Here is a 15,326-nt window from a genome sequence, read left to right as displayed (position 1 = left end):
GTAAATATCTTATTTATGGCTATATATACGCCTGATTCAGAATGCTTTACGATCTTGTTATAAAACCTAAATATTTTTACTCCAGTCCAAAACCGGAGGGCAAAGGCAAGAACCTAGTGACACAGACGGAATTCCCGCCGGGGCTGCTGGCGCCGCCGCCGTACTGCGAGCGCTGGGTGCGGCGCCGCACGCTGCACTACACGCTGCCGCACGACATCTGGTGGCAGCAGCACTACAACCAGCCCGTGCCCTCCTGGAACTATAAGAAGATTCGCACCAGTGAGTTCTATTTCATTGTACACTCGACGGTACGTCATGCCGGCTAAACTGTAATGGTACTGTTGGAGCAGTGGCACATGTCACCTAAAGGTTAAAATATATATATATATACATTAAATAAAATGCGTTTGTTCTAGACGTGTATTACGACGTGAAGCCATCGGCCGAGGAGTGCGAGAGTGTGGCCTGCAACTGCGCGCCGACTTCCGGTTGTAACGAAGACTGCATCAACCGGCTGGTGTACTCCGAGTGTTCGCCGCAGCTGTGTCCTTGCGGGTGCGTTACTGGTGTTACTACTTCTATACTTTTTATTTAGATTAGCCTACCAAGCAATACGATCTTGTGCTTTATGGTCTGATGAGGTTTGTTGCGTATAGAAGTTGTTATCATATCCCAACTTAATACTCTTTAAGTTAATTTGGTTATGAGTGTTTCATATTATTCTCGTTAATGAGTGTGTCATCCTGTTCTTCAGTTCCAATTATGTTTTATAAGACAGTTGATTTGTTAGACTTATTAAATTGTGGTAATTTTGTGGAAGAAATGTAATAGTTATCAACCGTTTTTCCAGTGACAGGTGTAAGAATCAGCGCATTCAGCGTCACGAGTGGGCGTCTGGCTTGGAGAGGTTCATGACGGAGAACAAGGGCTGGGGCGTCAAGACCAAACACAAGATCACGTCTGGCGACTTCATACTGGAGTACGTCGGCGAAGTCGTCTCTGATAAGGAGTTTAAGGTAACCCCTGAATTCAGTTTTTCATTTTTACAATTAGCTGCCCGTCCAGGCTTCGCTCGGGTAATACCATAATAAATTATACAATATAATTAAATAAATGTTCCTCAAGGATCACACTTGTTTTATACCATCTAGTGATACTCCATTCCTGGCAGAAGAGGTAAACACAAAAAGTGTTGGTTTGATGCTATCAAGGCTTACTTTCGAAGGATAATATCGTGAAGAAACCTCCTCTGAGTTGCACACTAGTTGACTATTTATTTTACTAGTGTGTTTATGACTACTTGTCACTAGATGGCTGTAGGTAGTTGTAAAATCAGTTGTCTTTAGGTGACTTGAATAAAATCGGGCACCAGTGGTTAGAAACAAAACGATCAATGAAAAGTGAAGGTGGACAAGTAAGAAAGCGGACCTTGGGTTCCAACTATTTGCAGGTTGACATTACGTTTTAATTTTGCACTTTCCACAACTTTCTCTACATTCCAGTCTGATCGAAAAGGTAGTACTATATATACCTGTCAACCGACAGAAAGCATTTTTTGTAATAAAGCAAAATAAATAAAAATAACGTTGCGTCTGCAGGAGCGCATGGCGACCCGTTACGCTCGGGACACGCACCACTACTGCCTGCACCTGGACGGCGGGCTGGTCATCGACGGGCACCGCATGGGCGGCGACGGCCGCTTCGTCAACCACTCCTGCCGCCCCAACTGCGAGATGCAGAAGTGGACCGCCAACGGTGACACAATGCTCATTTATGTTTGACTAGCTGCGCCCCGGGTCTTCACTCCCGTGGGAATTTTGGGATAAAAATTATATGTATGAGTTATTCCAGGTTATATAGAATATACCTTGTATCAAATGTCATAATAATCAGTCCAGTAGATTTGCGTGAAAGAGTAACAAACATACATACACACATCCTCACAAACTTTCTCATTATAGACCGATCTCATTATAGATTATTATTATAGACCGTGAAAAGTGGAGAAGTGGACCCTGAGCTACGACACTTAATGGCTCAACAATTAGCAGGGGAAAACGCTCAGATAAGAGACAAGCTATGGCTTCGAATTTCTTGAAATTGTATTATTATGTCGACCTCTAAGCAACTTTTTTAAATCAGGTATCAAGATCATCTTTATCTTTTCCCTTTATTTAGCATGAATGTGACCAAATTTAAATTTTCACAGGTACATTCCGAATGGCGTTGTTCGCACTGCGTGATATTGAGCCCGATGAGGAGCTGACTTATGATTATAACTTCTCGTTGTTCAACCCCGCAGTAGGCCAGGTAATTTCAGTTTATACTTTCATGAAGATAGTTTTGTAAAAAAGTGCTCCTTGTACAATGATTAGTTTTACTGTACTGTTCAATTGTACGTGAACATAAGCAGTTTTAATTAATATATTTTCTTATTGCAGCCTTGCAAATGTGATTCCGAAGATTGCCGCGGCGTGATTGGAGGAAAATCACAACGTATTACGAAACAACCAGTGAAGACACAATCCCGGACTCCATCCAATACTTCTAATACATCTCAAGGCTCAAACCACCAACCACGAGTGGGCAGGCCTCGTAAAGCCGTCAAATGTAACAAGAAATCCGAGCAATTGACTGTTACAGCGTGCGATATTAAGAATATGACGATATTGAAGTACCAGCAGCATTTGAACAAGCTGTGGCAGGAACCGCAGATGAAGCCGCTCACGGCTAAAGAAAGAAATCTCGTGAAGGAGAGGCATTGCTTCTTGTTCAGGAACTTGGAGAGTGTAAGTGCTACTTCTAATATAATCAAAATAATTTTTATGTAATTTGTGTTAAATACTGTTAACGAGTGTTTCTTGTGGGGAATGGGTATAAACTATATATTTTCTCTTGTTACGATTTCTCTTGCTTTTAAGTTTTCACTTTTTGAAACTAATAATTCTTATCGTGCCAGAATGTGTCTCTACATTCGTATTTATTTGTATCATGATGGTTATCAACCATCTTGTCATGAAGCTTACTTTGAGTGACGTATTAGTTTATCCACCATTTGTTTACGTTTTATATATGTTAATACTGTGTAATTTTCACAGATGCGACGCGTAAGGGATCGTCTATCCCTGGGACTACCAACGTCGCCGGCCGCGGCTCTGCCCCCCGCGGCGCCCGCCTGCCCCCCCTCCCCCTCCTGCCCCGCCTCCCCCGGCGGCCCCGCCTCCCCCGCCTCCGCGGTCGTCACCGTGGACCCGCTGTCGCTGCCAGACACGATGAACTCTGAGGTGTTCCTGTCGAGGCTACAAGCGCTGCGGTCGCCGCGCCGCGCCGGTATGAAGATCTTGGTGGAAGACGAGGCGTCGTTAGCTACAATGACGCAGGATCAGCGAAGGGTCAAGGCTCTCACTGCGTTGTACACAGCTGTTGTTTCTGTCAAAGGTACGATTTTACATCTCTATCTATGTTTAATGTATATCAGCAATCAGATATGGTTTATGTCCGGGTTAAAATATTAGTTTACGACCGCGAACCAATTTACAATGTGATTTATGGTCACAAACGTTTGTGCCCATCTTTTGTAAGCAATAATGTTTATACCGAAAATTTGTATCTGTTTACTTCATAATTCTGTTCATGAGACCTTAGAACAAATGACAGACATAATATTTAGCAAGAATATAGGTAAAAGAATAATTTGCTACAAACTAGGAAAAGTGGTTTGTTAAATGTACAATTGTTTTTTATTTTTTTATATCCTAAAGTCTAAATAAACAAAATAAACTATCACAGACGATAAAGACAAGCCCCTCTGCGCGCCGCTGATGAAGATGAAAACCAAATCTATAGAAGGTCTTCCTCCGTCGCCCGACTTGTCCACCATCGAGGGCAACATATCGAGTGGACACTACGACAACGTGTCGCAGTTCGACGCAGATATGAATGCTATGTTCGCTGCGGCCATCAGGGACCATGGCAGATTGTCTCCATTGGGTATTTTGGCCATGCAGTTGAAAAAGGTGAGATTAGAAAAAAGCCACCTGTGTATCTTTTGTTGTTTTAATGTAATTAAATAATGTAATGTTAAATGAAGTGTTTTTGTAAGCAAATTTTTTTTTTCAGACTTATAATTCCGCCAAGTCTGATTATGCTGAGCAATTGATCAAACTGCTTGGCCCCGACGAACCTTTGCCACCTGGATTCGTGCAGAAATCTAAAACTGGTAAGTTTGTTTACAGGTGCGACGCGCACGTAATACGTTTATGTCACAAATTGCCTGAAAATGTGTCGAAGTTTATTTCTTAAATGTGTTTATCGGTATATGCTGTAAGGTTAACATAAAACTTTACTGGCGTTATCAGAGACAATAACATAATATCCGTTGCACAGAGGAGGTGATCCTGTGCATCTGCGGTCTGCACGTAGAGGAGGGCGTGATGGTGCAGTGCGGCCGCGCGGGCTGCGGTGTGTGGCAGCACGCGCGCTGCATGCGCGTCACCGACCTCTGCGCGCCGCACTACTGCCATCACTGCAGTCGCCGACAGGTGTGACGAACCTCTCATACGAACCAATACTGTTCAAAATTATACACGGAATTTCTTAGCTGTTTAAAAATTTGTTTTTAGGAATTATTTTTTGAAAATGAGATATTTTTCGCTTCAATGTTCAATGTAAGATGATTGCGTAAGTGTTAAAAAAATTTTGCAATCAAAACCTTTTAGCATCCAATCAATAAGAAATCCACTAAGAACAAGATATTAAAACTGATATCAATCCCAGGTGGACCGTGAGATCCCTCTAGACGACTACACAGAAGAAGGTCACCAATTCTACTTGTCCCTGATGCGTGGGGACCTGCAAGTGCGTCAGGGCGACACTGTATACGTGTTGAGAGATATCCCCATCGATGACAAACACCCCGATGTTAGCCAGAAGAATGGCGATAAAGGGGAATCGCCCAAGACCAAGCGCGTTGATAGGAAGAAGGTGAAGAATATTACCAAGGGGAATAAAGAGGACACTGCGCAGAATAAGGTAATTAGTTTTTTTTGCCTGTGTTTTGATAGTTTTTTCGTGTGAAATGGACTCGAAATATTTTGTGGTCGCCCATTTACGGCCACTTGTGTTTTACGAGCGGAAACTTGACCCACATCTTGTACTAATTCTAAAGGAGTCAGTTACTTACAAGCTTTTTTTTAAATTCAGTGTAATACATGTATGTAATCATCAACTGAAATTAAGAAGCAGGTATCTTCAACTGATTTTTTTACAGACGTCCACTTTGAATAACAATGCATTATATGCAAATTTAAAAGTTAATTACAGAATAAAATGTGTTCAGTCACATATACTGGCACCAATCCTAATGAACACTATAATATTTTATTTAGTACTATTTCTGGAGTCTTTACTGATACTTTTAAACAAAAAAAAAACAAAAGCGGCATAACAAATTAAAGTTTAATGAATGGGCTACATTAGGTATATATAAAAGCAGACAAAAACTTTGATTTATATGCCCAAAAACAATATAGGTTCGATACCAATTTCGTAGAATATGTTAGGAGTTATTCAAAAATTTTCAAAAAAGTATGTAGGCAAGCTAAATCTAATTATATTAGAAATAAAATTAATAAGGCTTCTAACAAAATGAAAGAGACCTGGAATGTTATTAATAAAGAAATTGGCAAAACAGTAGTTTAGGAAAGCATTCCAGAAATTAATTATAATAATAAAAAAAACTACTTCGAAAAAAGAAATAGCTGATTTATTTGAAAATTATTTTACTAAAATACCTCTAGAACTCACTTCTATATAAATTCAAGTCCTAGTAATGCTGTATCTCTACTTAAAACTAATGTCACTGCATGTAGATCTAAATTTAAGTTTTCACACATAGAACCTAGTGACATCAATAAAACTTTTAAACAGCTAAATCTTAAAAATTTTGAAGATCATTGGGGTATGTCTGTTAGTTTGATTCAAAATATAATCAATGTCATAACTGTAGACTTAGCTTTTATATTTAATCAATGTGTTGACCAAGGCACTTTCCCAGATTTAATGAAATATAGTAAATTAATTCCATTATTCAAAAAAGGTGAAAAATCTGAGCCTGGCCATTATAGACCAATTTCCATATTACCCGTATTAAGCAAGGTATTTGAAAAAATAAAGACCCATAATCTTTTCCACGGCCATAAATACGGCTTCACTGCCAGAAAAAGTACAACTGACGCGGGAGTGGCTCTTGTCAGTCATATTTACAACGCGTGGGAGAACTCACAGGATGCCATAGGAGTATTTTGTGATCTTTCTAAAGCATTTGATTGTGTAGATCATGAAACACTTTTGCGAAAGCTTAGTCAATACGGTTTTGATTCTAAATCAATTGAGCTAATAGCTTCTTACTTAAAAGATAGGTTACAAACTGTTGATATTAATAACGTTAAATCAAATGTTTAATGTAAAAATTGGCGTACCACAAGGCTTAATTCTAGGACCCTTTCTCTTCTTAGTTTACGACAATGATCTGCCATACATGGTAGAAAAGCGGGCTGACATCGTGCTGTTTGCTGATGACACGTCATTAATTTTTAAAGTAGACCGCCATAGCGAAGATGTTGATGATGTAAATCGTATTTTGTTTACCATTTCGAATTGGTTTTCTGCTAATAACTTATTGCTGAATGCAAATAAAACACAATGCATTAAATTTACACTTCCCAATGTTAGGCAGGCTCACGTCGACGTGACTCTGAATGGAGAAAGCTTAAATTTTGTACTAAACACCAAATTCTTAGGAATTACCCTTGATTCCAAATTGAAATGGGACGCTCATATTAATGGCCTATCTAAAAAGCTTAGTTCCACTGCATTCGCAGTTTGGAGAATCAGACAACTGACGGACGTGGCGACTGCTAGATTAGTTTACTTTAGTTATTTTCATAGCTTAATGTCCTATGGGATACTACTTTGGGGGAGTGCTAGCACCATTAACACTATTTTCATTTTACAAAAAAGAGCAATCCGTGCTATATATGGTTTGAGGAGAAGGGATTCCCTTAGAGATTTTTTTAAAGATATTAATATTTTAACTTTACCCTCTCAATACATATTTGTCAACATTATGCATGTACAGAAAAATTTAAACTTATTTTAAAAAGTTGGTGATTACACTGATAGAGCCTTACGTAATAAAGATAAATTGTCTGTCCCCGGGCATCGGTTGGCCAAAGTTAGAATGTCTTTTGTTGGGAACTGTATCCGTTTTTATAACAAATTGCCTAAATGGATTCTTGATTTGCCGGACAAAAAATTTAGAAATCATATAAAAGAAGTACTTTGTAAAAAGGCATATTACAAGTCTGATGATTATGTGAACGACAATAATGTCTGGCCCAAGCATGGTGCAGTATCCTCATTCATAACATATGTAATTGATTTATGACATTATTACGTACGTTTTGTACATTTAGCTTTTTATTGATATATATATTTTGTGTGACAATTTTCAATAATTTTATTGGAAATACAACTTTTATTTTATTTATTTATTCAAATTGTGACATTTTTAATAATGATGTAAATTCGTCCTCCTAATTTTTAATATATATATATATATATAAGACCTATATTTGTTAATTGACGTCCTTGGAGAAAAGGCTGCGGTGAAGTTTGTTGCGCCGCTTCTTCTTCACTTGCGCTTTGGAAGCCGGCAGTAGACTTAGTTTAAGTAATTTTTTTGACGTCAATAAGTGATGTATATCATCCTAAATTGAATAAAGAATTTTGAGTTTGAATTTGAATTAATATGATAAGCATAACCAGATTGTGCATCTAGTAACGGCTCCAGACGTGGGAATTCCTCAACGGTTTATTGCACGGACATCATTTTTTGTCGCACATTGAATGCAATAAGATCTCTGACAACAATAAAAGCTTGTGTTGTGACATTGTTGTAAGAAACATATTAACACATATAAGTCGTATGACTGGCAGCAGGTGCGCAAGCACACGTACCAGAGCATCGGGCCGGTGCCGGCGTCGGAGCTGGACATCTTCCGCGTGGAGCGGCTGTGGAAGCACAAGGACACGCACGAGCGCTACGTCTACGGCCACCACTACCTGCGACCGCACGAGACCTTCCACGAGCCCACTAGGAAGTCTGTATATTTATTTGCTTTATTTGTCCACACTTCCATACTAATATCATATTATAAAGAGAAAAGATTTGTATTTTTTTTTGTAATGATGCCTATTTTTATGAAATTTGGCACAGAGATAAACGAGTGAGAGTGACATTAGCTACTTTTTTATGGTTCTACCTGAGCGAAGCCCGGGCGGACCTCTAAAGCACGCATAATAAAAGTTTTAAAGGTGTATGTTTTTCACTCTCACACGAAAACTTGTAAATGTATATGATACAAGTAGAATAAAATCTAGAATAACACTTAGTAGTAACTTGTCATATGTTTACTTAATATTTATTAATTAATTTTATTCAATGTGTTACAGATTCTTCCACAACGAAGTGATGCGTGTTCCATTGTATGAAGCTGTTCCAATTGAGCTGGTCATGTCGCAGTGTTGGGTCTTGGATCTCAACACTTACTGCAAGGTAATAAAGATAATTAGTTATATTAAAAGAATGTACATTGTAATTATAAGTTTAGCTTTTCGGGTCACAGTGATGGGTTTACGTCCAATATTATTTTTTGCAAACTCGAATAAGTTGATGGTTTTATTTATTTCGTTTTTTATGTATTCCGTGCATAATTATAACAAATGCTCTTTTTATTACATCTCAACACATATCTGTTCTCCTCAGTGACACCTGTCTATCTTGACGTTTACGCTCTTGTTCACCCGCGCTGGCTTAGCCGCCGTTGTGGCGCTAGTCTAGCAATGTTGCCAGCGCGTAATTACTCAATGCTATATACAATACTATAGTTATTTATTTATTATTTGTGTTATCGATCGGTTACACCTAAGTTTAGCCGACCGGGTGCAGCCTCGTTTTCGGGCCAGGTCTCGTTCGGTTACGGTTCGGTTAAAATAAAATGAACACGTATAACGATACGCCAGGGACGGCCGGCGGGCGCGACGCCGCCGCACGTGTACATCTGCGAGCTGCGCGTGGACCGCAGCGCGCGGCTGTTCAGTCGCGTGTCGCGCTGCCAGCGCGCCGTCTGCACCAAGCCCTACGCCTTCGACCACTTCCCCACCAGGCTCAAGATCTCCAGGACCTACAAGGTACGCTGCATAGCGCATATTAGTTAGAGAACTCTCATTTCTATTACACTCATCATTTAATATTGTATCTTATTTTCAAAGTAGCTGCTGTCCGCAAAAGCGCAAGTTTATATTTTATTTCCGATCATTAACTCTAAAATCTTGTCTGACAGTAGATGACCAAGATTTTTCAACAAATATCGTATTATTTCCTACTAATTTTTATAGAATGTAACTTTATGGCAAATATTATTATATATTTTGAAATGTATGTTTACATAAAGTTTTCATTTTCACCCACAGCCTCACGAGGTGCTGCCAGAATATCTGAAAGGCAGGGCGGCCAAGAATGCGGCACCGTCGGAGAAGAATAACAAACCTACCAACACAAAGGAACAGAAAAAGAAACCTCCATTGGCTTTACCAGACACTAAGGTATACATTTATTGGGAAATTGTGTACAGATTTTGTTACAGTTTTTAATGAATTAAAAAAGTGGTGGATACTTACAGTTTTGTTATAAAATAATGTAGGCTTTCTAGAATACATCGATTTAGTAAGTTCAACGATTGGGCCACGGCATAGACAATTTTTTCATATATATTTGTATTATAATTTCCAGAGCGCATCAAACGGCGTCGCAGCGTCGCGCGCGCAGAAGAAGCAGCGCGTGAACGAGATAGCGCGCAAGCTGCTGTCCCGCTCGGGCGCGGCGGGGGCGCCGGGGGCGCTGGACGCGTCCTACCTGCTGACGCGGCGCCCGCGCGCCCGTCTCTCCTGACCCGCCGCCTGCCGCCCCGCCTGCCGCCTCGCCTGCCCCGGCTGTTAGACTCCACTGGGCCGTCACGTCTCTGTGTGTTTACGTGATGCTTAAATATAACGTTCCACGGAAAAGGAGCGTAGTCGTAATTATATGCATCTAATTTAATTTAGTAAGGGCAACGTCTTACGGCCGATTCGCGACATCGGTCGATGTTTATTTTGATACAAAATAAATATTTTTAAACACTCCTCGCAGAGTCCGTCACTCTCGCTCCGCTGTTGATTCGCTCGCTGCGTAGGTAGCGCGTTTCCGCTGTAGGCGGTGGTTCATTGTGTGGACAGAGATCTTTCCACTTTTGTTTCATCCCGCTCGAAACTGGAACGTCGTGAACCGGCCATAAGATAAAGTACCCGTCGAACGTCACAAATTGAGAAGTTTCCTTACAAATATACCCCTTAAAAGTCGAGACCCTTTATAATATTTCTCAGTAATTCAGTGTTTTTTCTAATTGTGATTCCCCATAACAACAGATGAAAATTATAGGAAACTTCCATAAAAGACATGAAGCAATCCAAAAACGAAAATAGATATTGTCATTGGTACACTGGTTGATTGAAACTTTCCTGTTGTCACTGACTACAGGAAGTACTGACTAGTGTCTATAAAAAGAAAATTGCGAATTGATTTGCATAAACACATTACCTAATAGTGCACAAAATAGTAACTATTCAGTTTTATTATTAGTACATACGCTTCTCTCATTATAATTTATATACCTTTTTTGCTATATCATACATTCCACAAAACATGACATACAGCAAAATTGGATATCCATGTGGTGGGGTGCATGCAACGGAATCTCGAGTATCTTTGTAAATATTTAAATCATGTCCTTTTATTTAGCTTACTAAATAACCTAACGCTCCATTAAATTATATTTTTATAATCATTCGAATTTCCAAAAGTAATTTTAAGTAAAATGTCTCAATTCTAGGATTCATCGTTCGGAAAAGGAATTGAGATTGTTTTCTTAACATTTCTTATGAATATTCAGGCGCTAAAGTTCTATGAATAATTAGTATAAAATTATATGTAATTTTTAGATATTTATTTTATATTTAGTGTGGTTCGTTTGGACCTTTATTTTATATTAGTAATCTATTTATATTTTAAGTTAAATTATGTTTTTGTATGCTAAGGCTGCCTGTAAGATTGCAGCAAAATCAACTTACATTTTTTTATAAAACGTAGTGTAAAATAGTTATATTTTTACATAAGTGAATCGTGTGAATATTTGTTAAAATAATAATCAATTTTAGGCTAAAATAACTAGTTAACGACCACTGGTGCGAACTGATGTTGAATGTTGAAGAGTTTTATAGAGGTTAGACAGATGCGTTATTTGGGAGGTTGTTACTGTAATATTATAGGTATTATTATTTTAGATGGGTAATCTTCCGATAGGCTAACATGTGGAAGCTTTATTTTGCCCTCAGGTCATTTATGAAATAAGTCAAATCAGATAAATAACTTGTCGCTCCCTTTAAATTTAAAAATCCTGTTATATCTATAATAAATCAGTGAAAAGTGTAAAACAATATGAGTATGAAAAATAAAAGTTATTTACCCACTTTGACAGATTTTGTCAATTTTGACCTTTTTCTCTCTATTTTTTTATATTGTAAGTTGTATATAATGTATGAATTAGGTGGTTGGTTGTTTTATTTAAACGAATTGATAATATATTACTCGCTGTATGGACGTTTAGTTATCTTAAATGAAGATTCTCTGCTTTGTTTATCTTAGTCATTGCACGCCATGCAAATCTCTTGCTAGCCTTTATTATTGTGATTACAGAGAACAAAGTTGTTTTTGTTTCTAATTTATTTGTAAAATACTGTTAATATTTACACTTTTTCTTGATTTCTGTATTTTGTGAGCTAATCTTTTTACTTTTGAGTATTTTGTTACGGTTTACAAGGGCAGAAATAATATAAGTTTATAAGGTAGTTGATCCCAAAATCTAGTACAAAAGTGCTCCTAAAAATCTTGCCTATTTTGTGAAGTCTGAGTGAATATGGTCAAAAAAGAACGTATTATTCCACATTTTGACATTTTTGTAGTTAGCCACATCCTAGTTAGATTAAAAAATAGATTGCACTTAGACGTTTAATTATTATTCTAATTTCTTGGATAAATATATGTTGTTGACATTAATATCAATATAAATCGATACAGAGGATGTTTATATTCACTAAATATGATGTTTTGACTATTATGCACGTCCAAATATAGATAAAGTAAAACAAATCTGCCTTTTAGGTCACAGTTTATAACATAATCAACAGCGTGTAGTTAAATTCAGTTAGTGTACTTAATGAAAGTAACTTTCAATAGTCAATAATTGTAATAGTTAAGATTTAATTGCTTTCTCTGCGTGTTACAAGTAGTTATGTGCTGTTAAAATAGTTTAAATAGAGACAATAGTACTTAGTTCTTTTTTAGTAACAGCCATCATTTTGGGATCAAAATTTATAGCTCTGATTGGCAAACTAAATTATTTATGGGCGATCACTTGGACCTTTGGTGTAGCAGGGTGTAGATGTGTCGAGCAGTGCCTTGAGGATGTATCTTTTATTTTGTGAGTACTTACATCCCATCTGGTTGTATGTTTGTTAGAAGAGTGTGCGTTTCATCAAATAGTTCCTTTGCCGCGATATTGGTTCGATGTAGTGGCCTTTCAACAGTTATGGCTATGAATGCTCCCTATTCATTAAATCTGGTTGGTATTACTGCAAAGCAACTATTTGAAGAAACGTGGAGTGATTTGGAAGGGTTCAAGTAGACTTAGCTGATACATTAGTCTTCTGGTATCTGTTACTATATGTATTACTCGATGTAATGAGCAGCTTTATTATTTATGTGTTTGTTTTAAGATGCCATTTGTTGTATGTAACTCATGTTTTAAAATTAAAAATTTTGGATCATATAATTGTATTTTACTATATTTAGCAGCCCCTACATGCATGATATGTATATTTGTATGAAAACAATTTGTCGAGTCTATTACCCTTCAAAAACCTAACTATATCTCTAAGCTAATTATAGGTAATACCGGTAGTACCTACCCTATTTAAAGCAAAAATAAATTATTTCAATTTTAATTCAGTGAACATATTATTAGTATTTTTAGAAATAAATTTTGAAGATTTAATTTGGCTCTGACGCTCATTTCAGTCAATAATCATGGATACTATATAAAACCACAGTACATTACAATAAATATATATTAGGACACACTCACACAATCACACAGATTGAGCTAGCCCCAAAGTAAGATTTTTTTTCCTACCATGCGGCGCATAAATCAACACTGTTATCAACCTTCTCGTCGCGGAAATAGTTATCTCTGTAACTCGTCAATCTGATTGCCATCTAATAATGAAACTAATCGTCCTAACTTCCCAGTATTGATTTTCTATTAATTACGATTGATCATTAAGTGTTATCTTCTGATCCATTGCTTGTTTATCGCAGTTATGGTTTAGTGCCCAGTCAACGGAACAGGAAAGCTTTATTTTTAAGAGTAATCAATGGTCAACCTACACATGCGTGATCCTGTCGGTCTAATGGTGAAGAAGAGAAAGATAGAGCATATCTTACTCAATATTAAATGTGCTTTATCTTTCTTCTACGTGATATTATATTTTTTGTAGTAAGCAGATGGATCTAATGAAGGATACATGTTCCACGGGTACATGTACAAAAGTACATGTAGTTTGTAAGTTTTTATATCTAAATAGAATTTGAGTAGGAGACTATGGAAATATGCGTAAATAAAAACCGACAGGTACCATAAGTACCTGTATATCGTCGTCAGGGACGCTGCCTGTGGCTCCCACACAAATCGATGACTTCATCATTTCTTGTATGAGTATTGTGACGACATCGACAGTAAACATCATCACGCGGTTCATTTACCTAGCATGTCTACTAAAACACGTGTCACTAGCAGCAAGAGGAATTAAGACATATTTGCATAAATTACATATATTTGTCATTAATATTAACTGTAAAATTAGCTATTTTTAAGCATCTATTAATGTCGACTTCAGTACACGTCAATCGTCAGTTGACCGTAAAAGGATAACGGCGGCGCTTAGGAATTATAAGTGACTAATGGCCCATCTCGGCTTCGCTAGGTTAAAAACAATAAATTATATAATTTAGTTGATTCTTAAACCTTCCTCGTTAATCACAGTCATACTCTCGCTATTGGTGAAAACCGCATGGAATTCCGTGCAGTAGTTTTTTAATTTACCTACCACAAACAGACAGACGCGGCAGAGGACTATGTTTTATAATATCTAAAGGATACCTACGTGCCTACAAAGGTACTTAGTACTATGTTTATTAATTAAGTGCGTACCTATCTATTCTCTGGTTCATACCTAGTTCGGGGACTTCGTGCAGCATTTGTATGGTGCATCAATCTGGAAAGAATTATTAAGTAGTTCAATGAAAACGGAAGAAAATAGTATGAATCTAACTACCTATTAGGTACCTACCCATCCAACCGCCACCTTTAAATAACTAACTTAGCTTAGCAAAATTGGCTTGTTTGTCAGCGTCCACTCAATGTTTAACATTGACCTTAAATAACAATTTACGTTTACGATTTGTCCGGGGAGTGCGCAGGCCTGGGGTCACTCGGCACTCGATCGCAATGAGAAGATTGGCCCAGCGTCCGCCCGCATGCTCTCACCAACTCAAATAGCCTACTTTCATGAAATCTCTGCATTGCACGTTTCAAACTCATTACTTACCTACCTGGTGACTAAGCTAATCTGATTTCTTTTTGGGCTGAACCCATTTTTCCTGTAAACCCCACGTAGAAAATCATTTGGAGTCATTTTAGAGCAGTTAATTTCGAAATTATATGGTTTAACTTCACGGTTATGTTGATCTTACGACAATTTCTACGTGTCGCATCGCAACATAGGCAAAAAATATGGCTGAAGAAATCGCGAATGCTCTGAAGTGAGACAGAGAGTGACTATCACTATGTTGCATAAACAGGGGGAGTAGGTACCTATAGTTTGGCAGATTCATTAAGTATGTGTAAACATATAATACGTATAAATAATAGTAAAGAAAAATATATGATATCCGGTATCAATGAGCGTATCCTGTATTCTGTGTGAGCGGACGTAGTAGCCTGAGCAATACTCGCAGAGTCGAGTTTCTTCTTCAGAAAACAATTTCGTTATCTCGTCGCGTTTCTGCGTAATGTGGGTAAGGAAAGTAAACACTTAGTTTTGGAGCAGTCATG

The 15,326-nt window shown here is 37.8% G+C and overlaps 1 protein-coding gene and 1 long non-coding RNA gene across 8 annotated transcripts in view; one reads left to right on the top strand and one right to left on the bottom strand.

Moving 5' to 3' along the window:
• Positions 1–10,274, top strand: part of ash1 (absent, small, or homeotic discs 1) — a 42,783-nt gene extending 32,509 nt beyond the window's left edge. For 5 of the 7 annotated variants that reach the window (XM_053756162.2, XM_053756161.1, XM_053756166.2 and 2 more), the window contains 16 exons: positions 86–279; positions 417–555; positions 851–1,016; positions 1,599–1,755; positions 2,210–2,310; positions 2,442–2,789; positions 3,099–3,438; positions 3,790–4,016; positions 4,120–4,219; positions 4,387–4,541; positions 4,777–5,031; positions 7,999–8,162; positions 8,515–8,617; positions 9,085–9,252; positions 9,535–9,666; positions 9,854–10,274. In XM_053756162.2, coding sequence (XP_053612137.1) covers positions 86–279; positions 417–555; positions 851–1,016; positions 1,599–1,755; positions 2,210–2,310; positions 2,442–2,789; positions 3,099–3,438; positions 3,790–4,016; positions 4,120–4,219; positions 4,387–4,541; positions 4,777–5,031; positions 7,999–8,162; positions 8,515–8,617; positions 9,085–9,252; positions 9,535–9,666; positions 9,854–10,012 — 2,908 coding nt within the window. In that variant the 3' untranslated portion in view covers positions 10,013–10,274. The remainder of the gene's footprint in view (positions 1–85; positions 280–416; positions 556–850; positions 1,017–1,598; positions 1,756–2,209; positions 2,311–2,441; positions 2,790–3,098; positions 3,439–3,789; positions 4,017–4,119; positions 4,220–4,386; positions 4,542–4,776; positions 5,032–7,998; positions 8,163–8,514; positions 8,618–9,084; positions 9,253–9,534; positions 9,667–9,853) is intronic. The other 2 variants (XM_053756165.2, XM_053756163.2) reach the window with 2 other exon arrangements.
• LOC128676175 (uncharacterized) lies at positions 8,445–8,798 on the bottom strand. Its single transcript, XR_008405371.2, has 2 exons — positions 8,686–8,798; positions 8,445–8,610 (listed from the first exon to the last, which is right to left on the bottom strand). It is a non-coding gene; the product is annotated as an uncharacterized LOC128676175 (long non-coding RNA).
• Positions 10,275–15,326: the final 5,052 nt, after the last annotated feature.

The sequence above is a fragment of the Plodia interpunctella genome, chromosome 15 (genome assembly GCF_027563975.2).
Source record: "Plodia interpunctella isolate USDA-ARS_2022_Savannah chromosome 15, ilPloInte3.2, whole genome shotgun sequence".
NCBI lineage: Eukaryota > Metazoa > Arthropoda > Insecta > Lepidoptera > Pyralidae > Plodia > Plodia interpunctella.
This window is presented reverse-complemented; position numbering and strand designations above follow the sequence as displayed.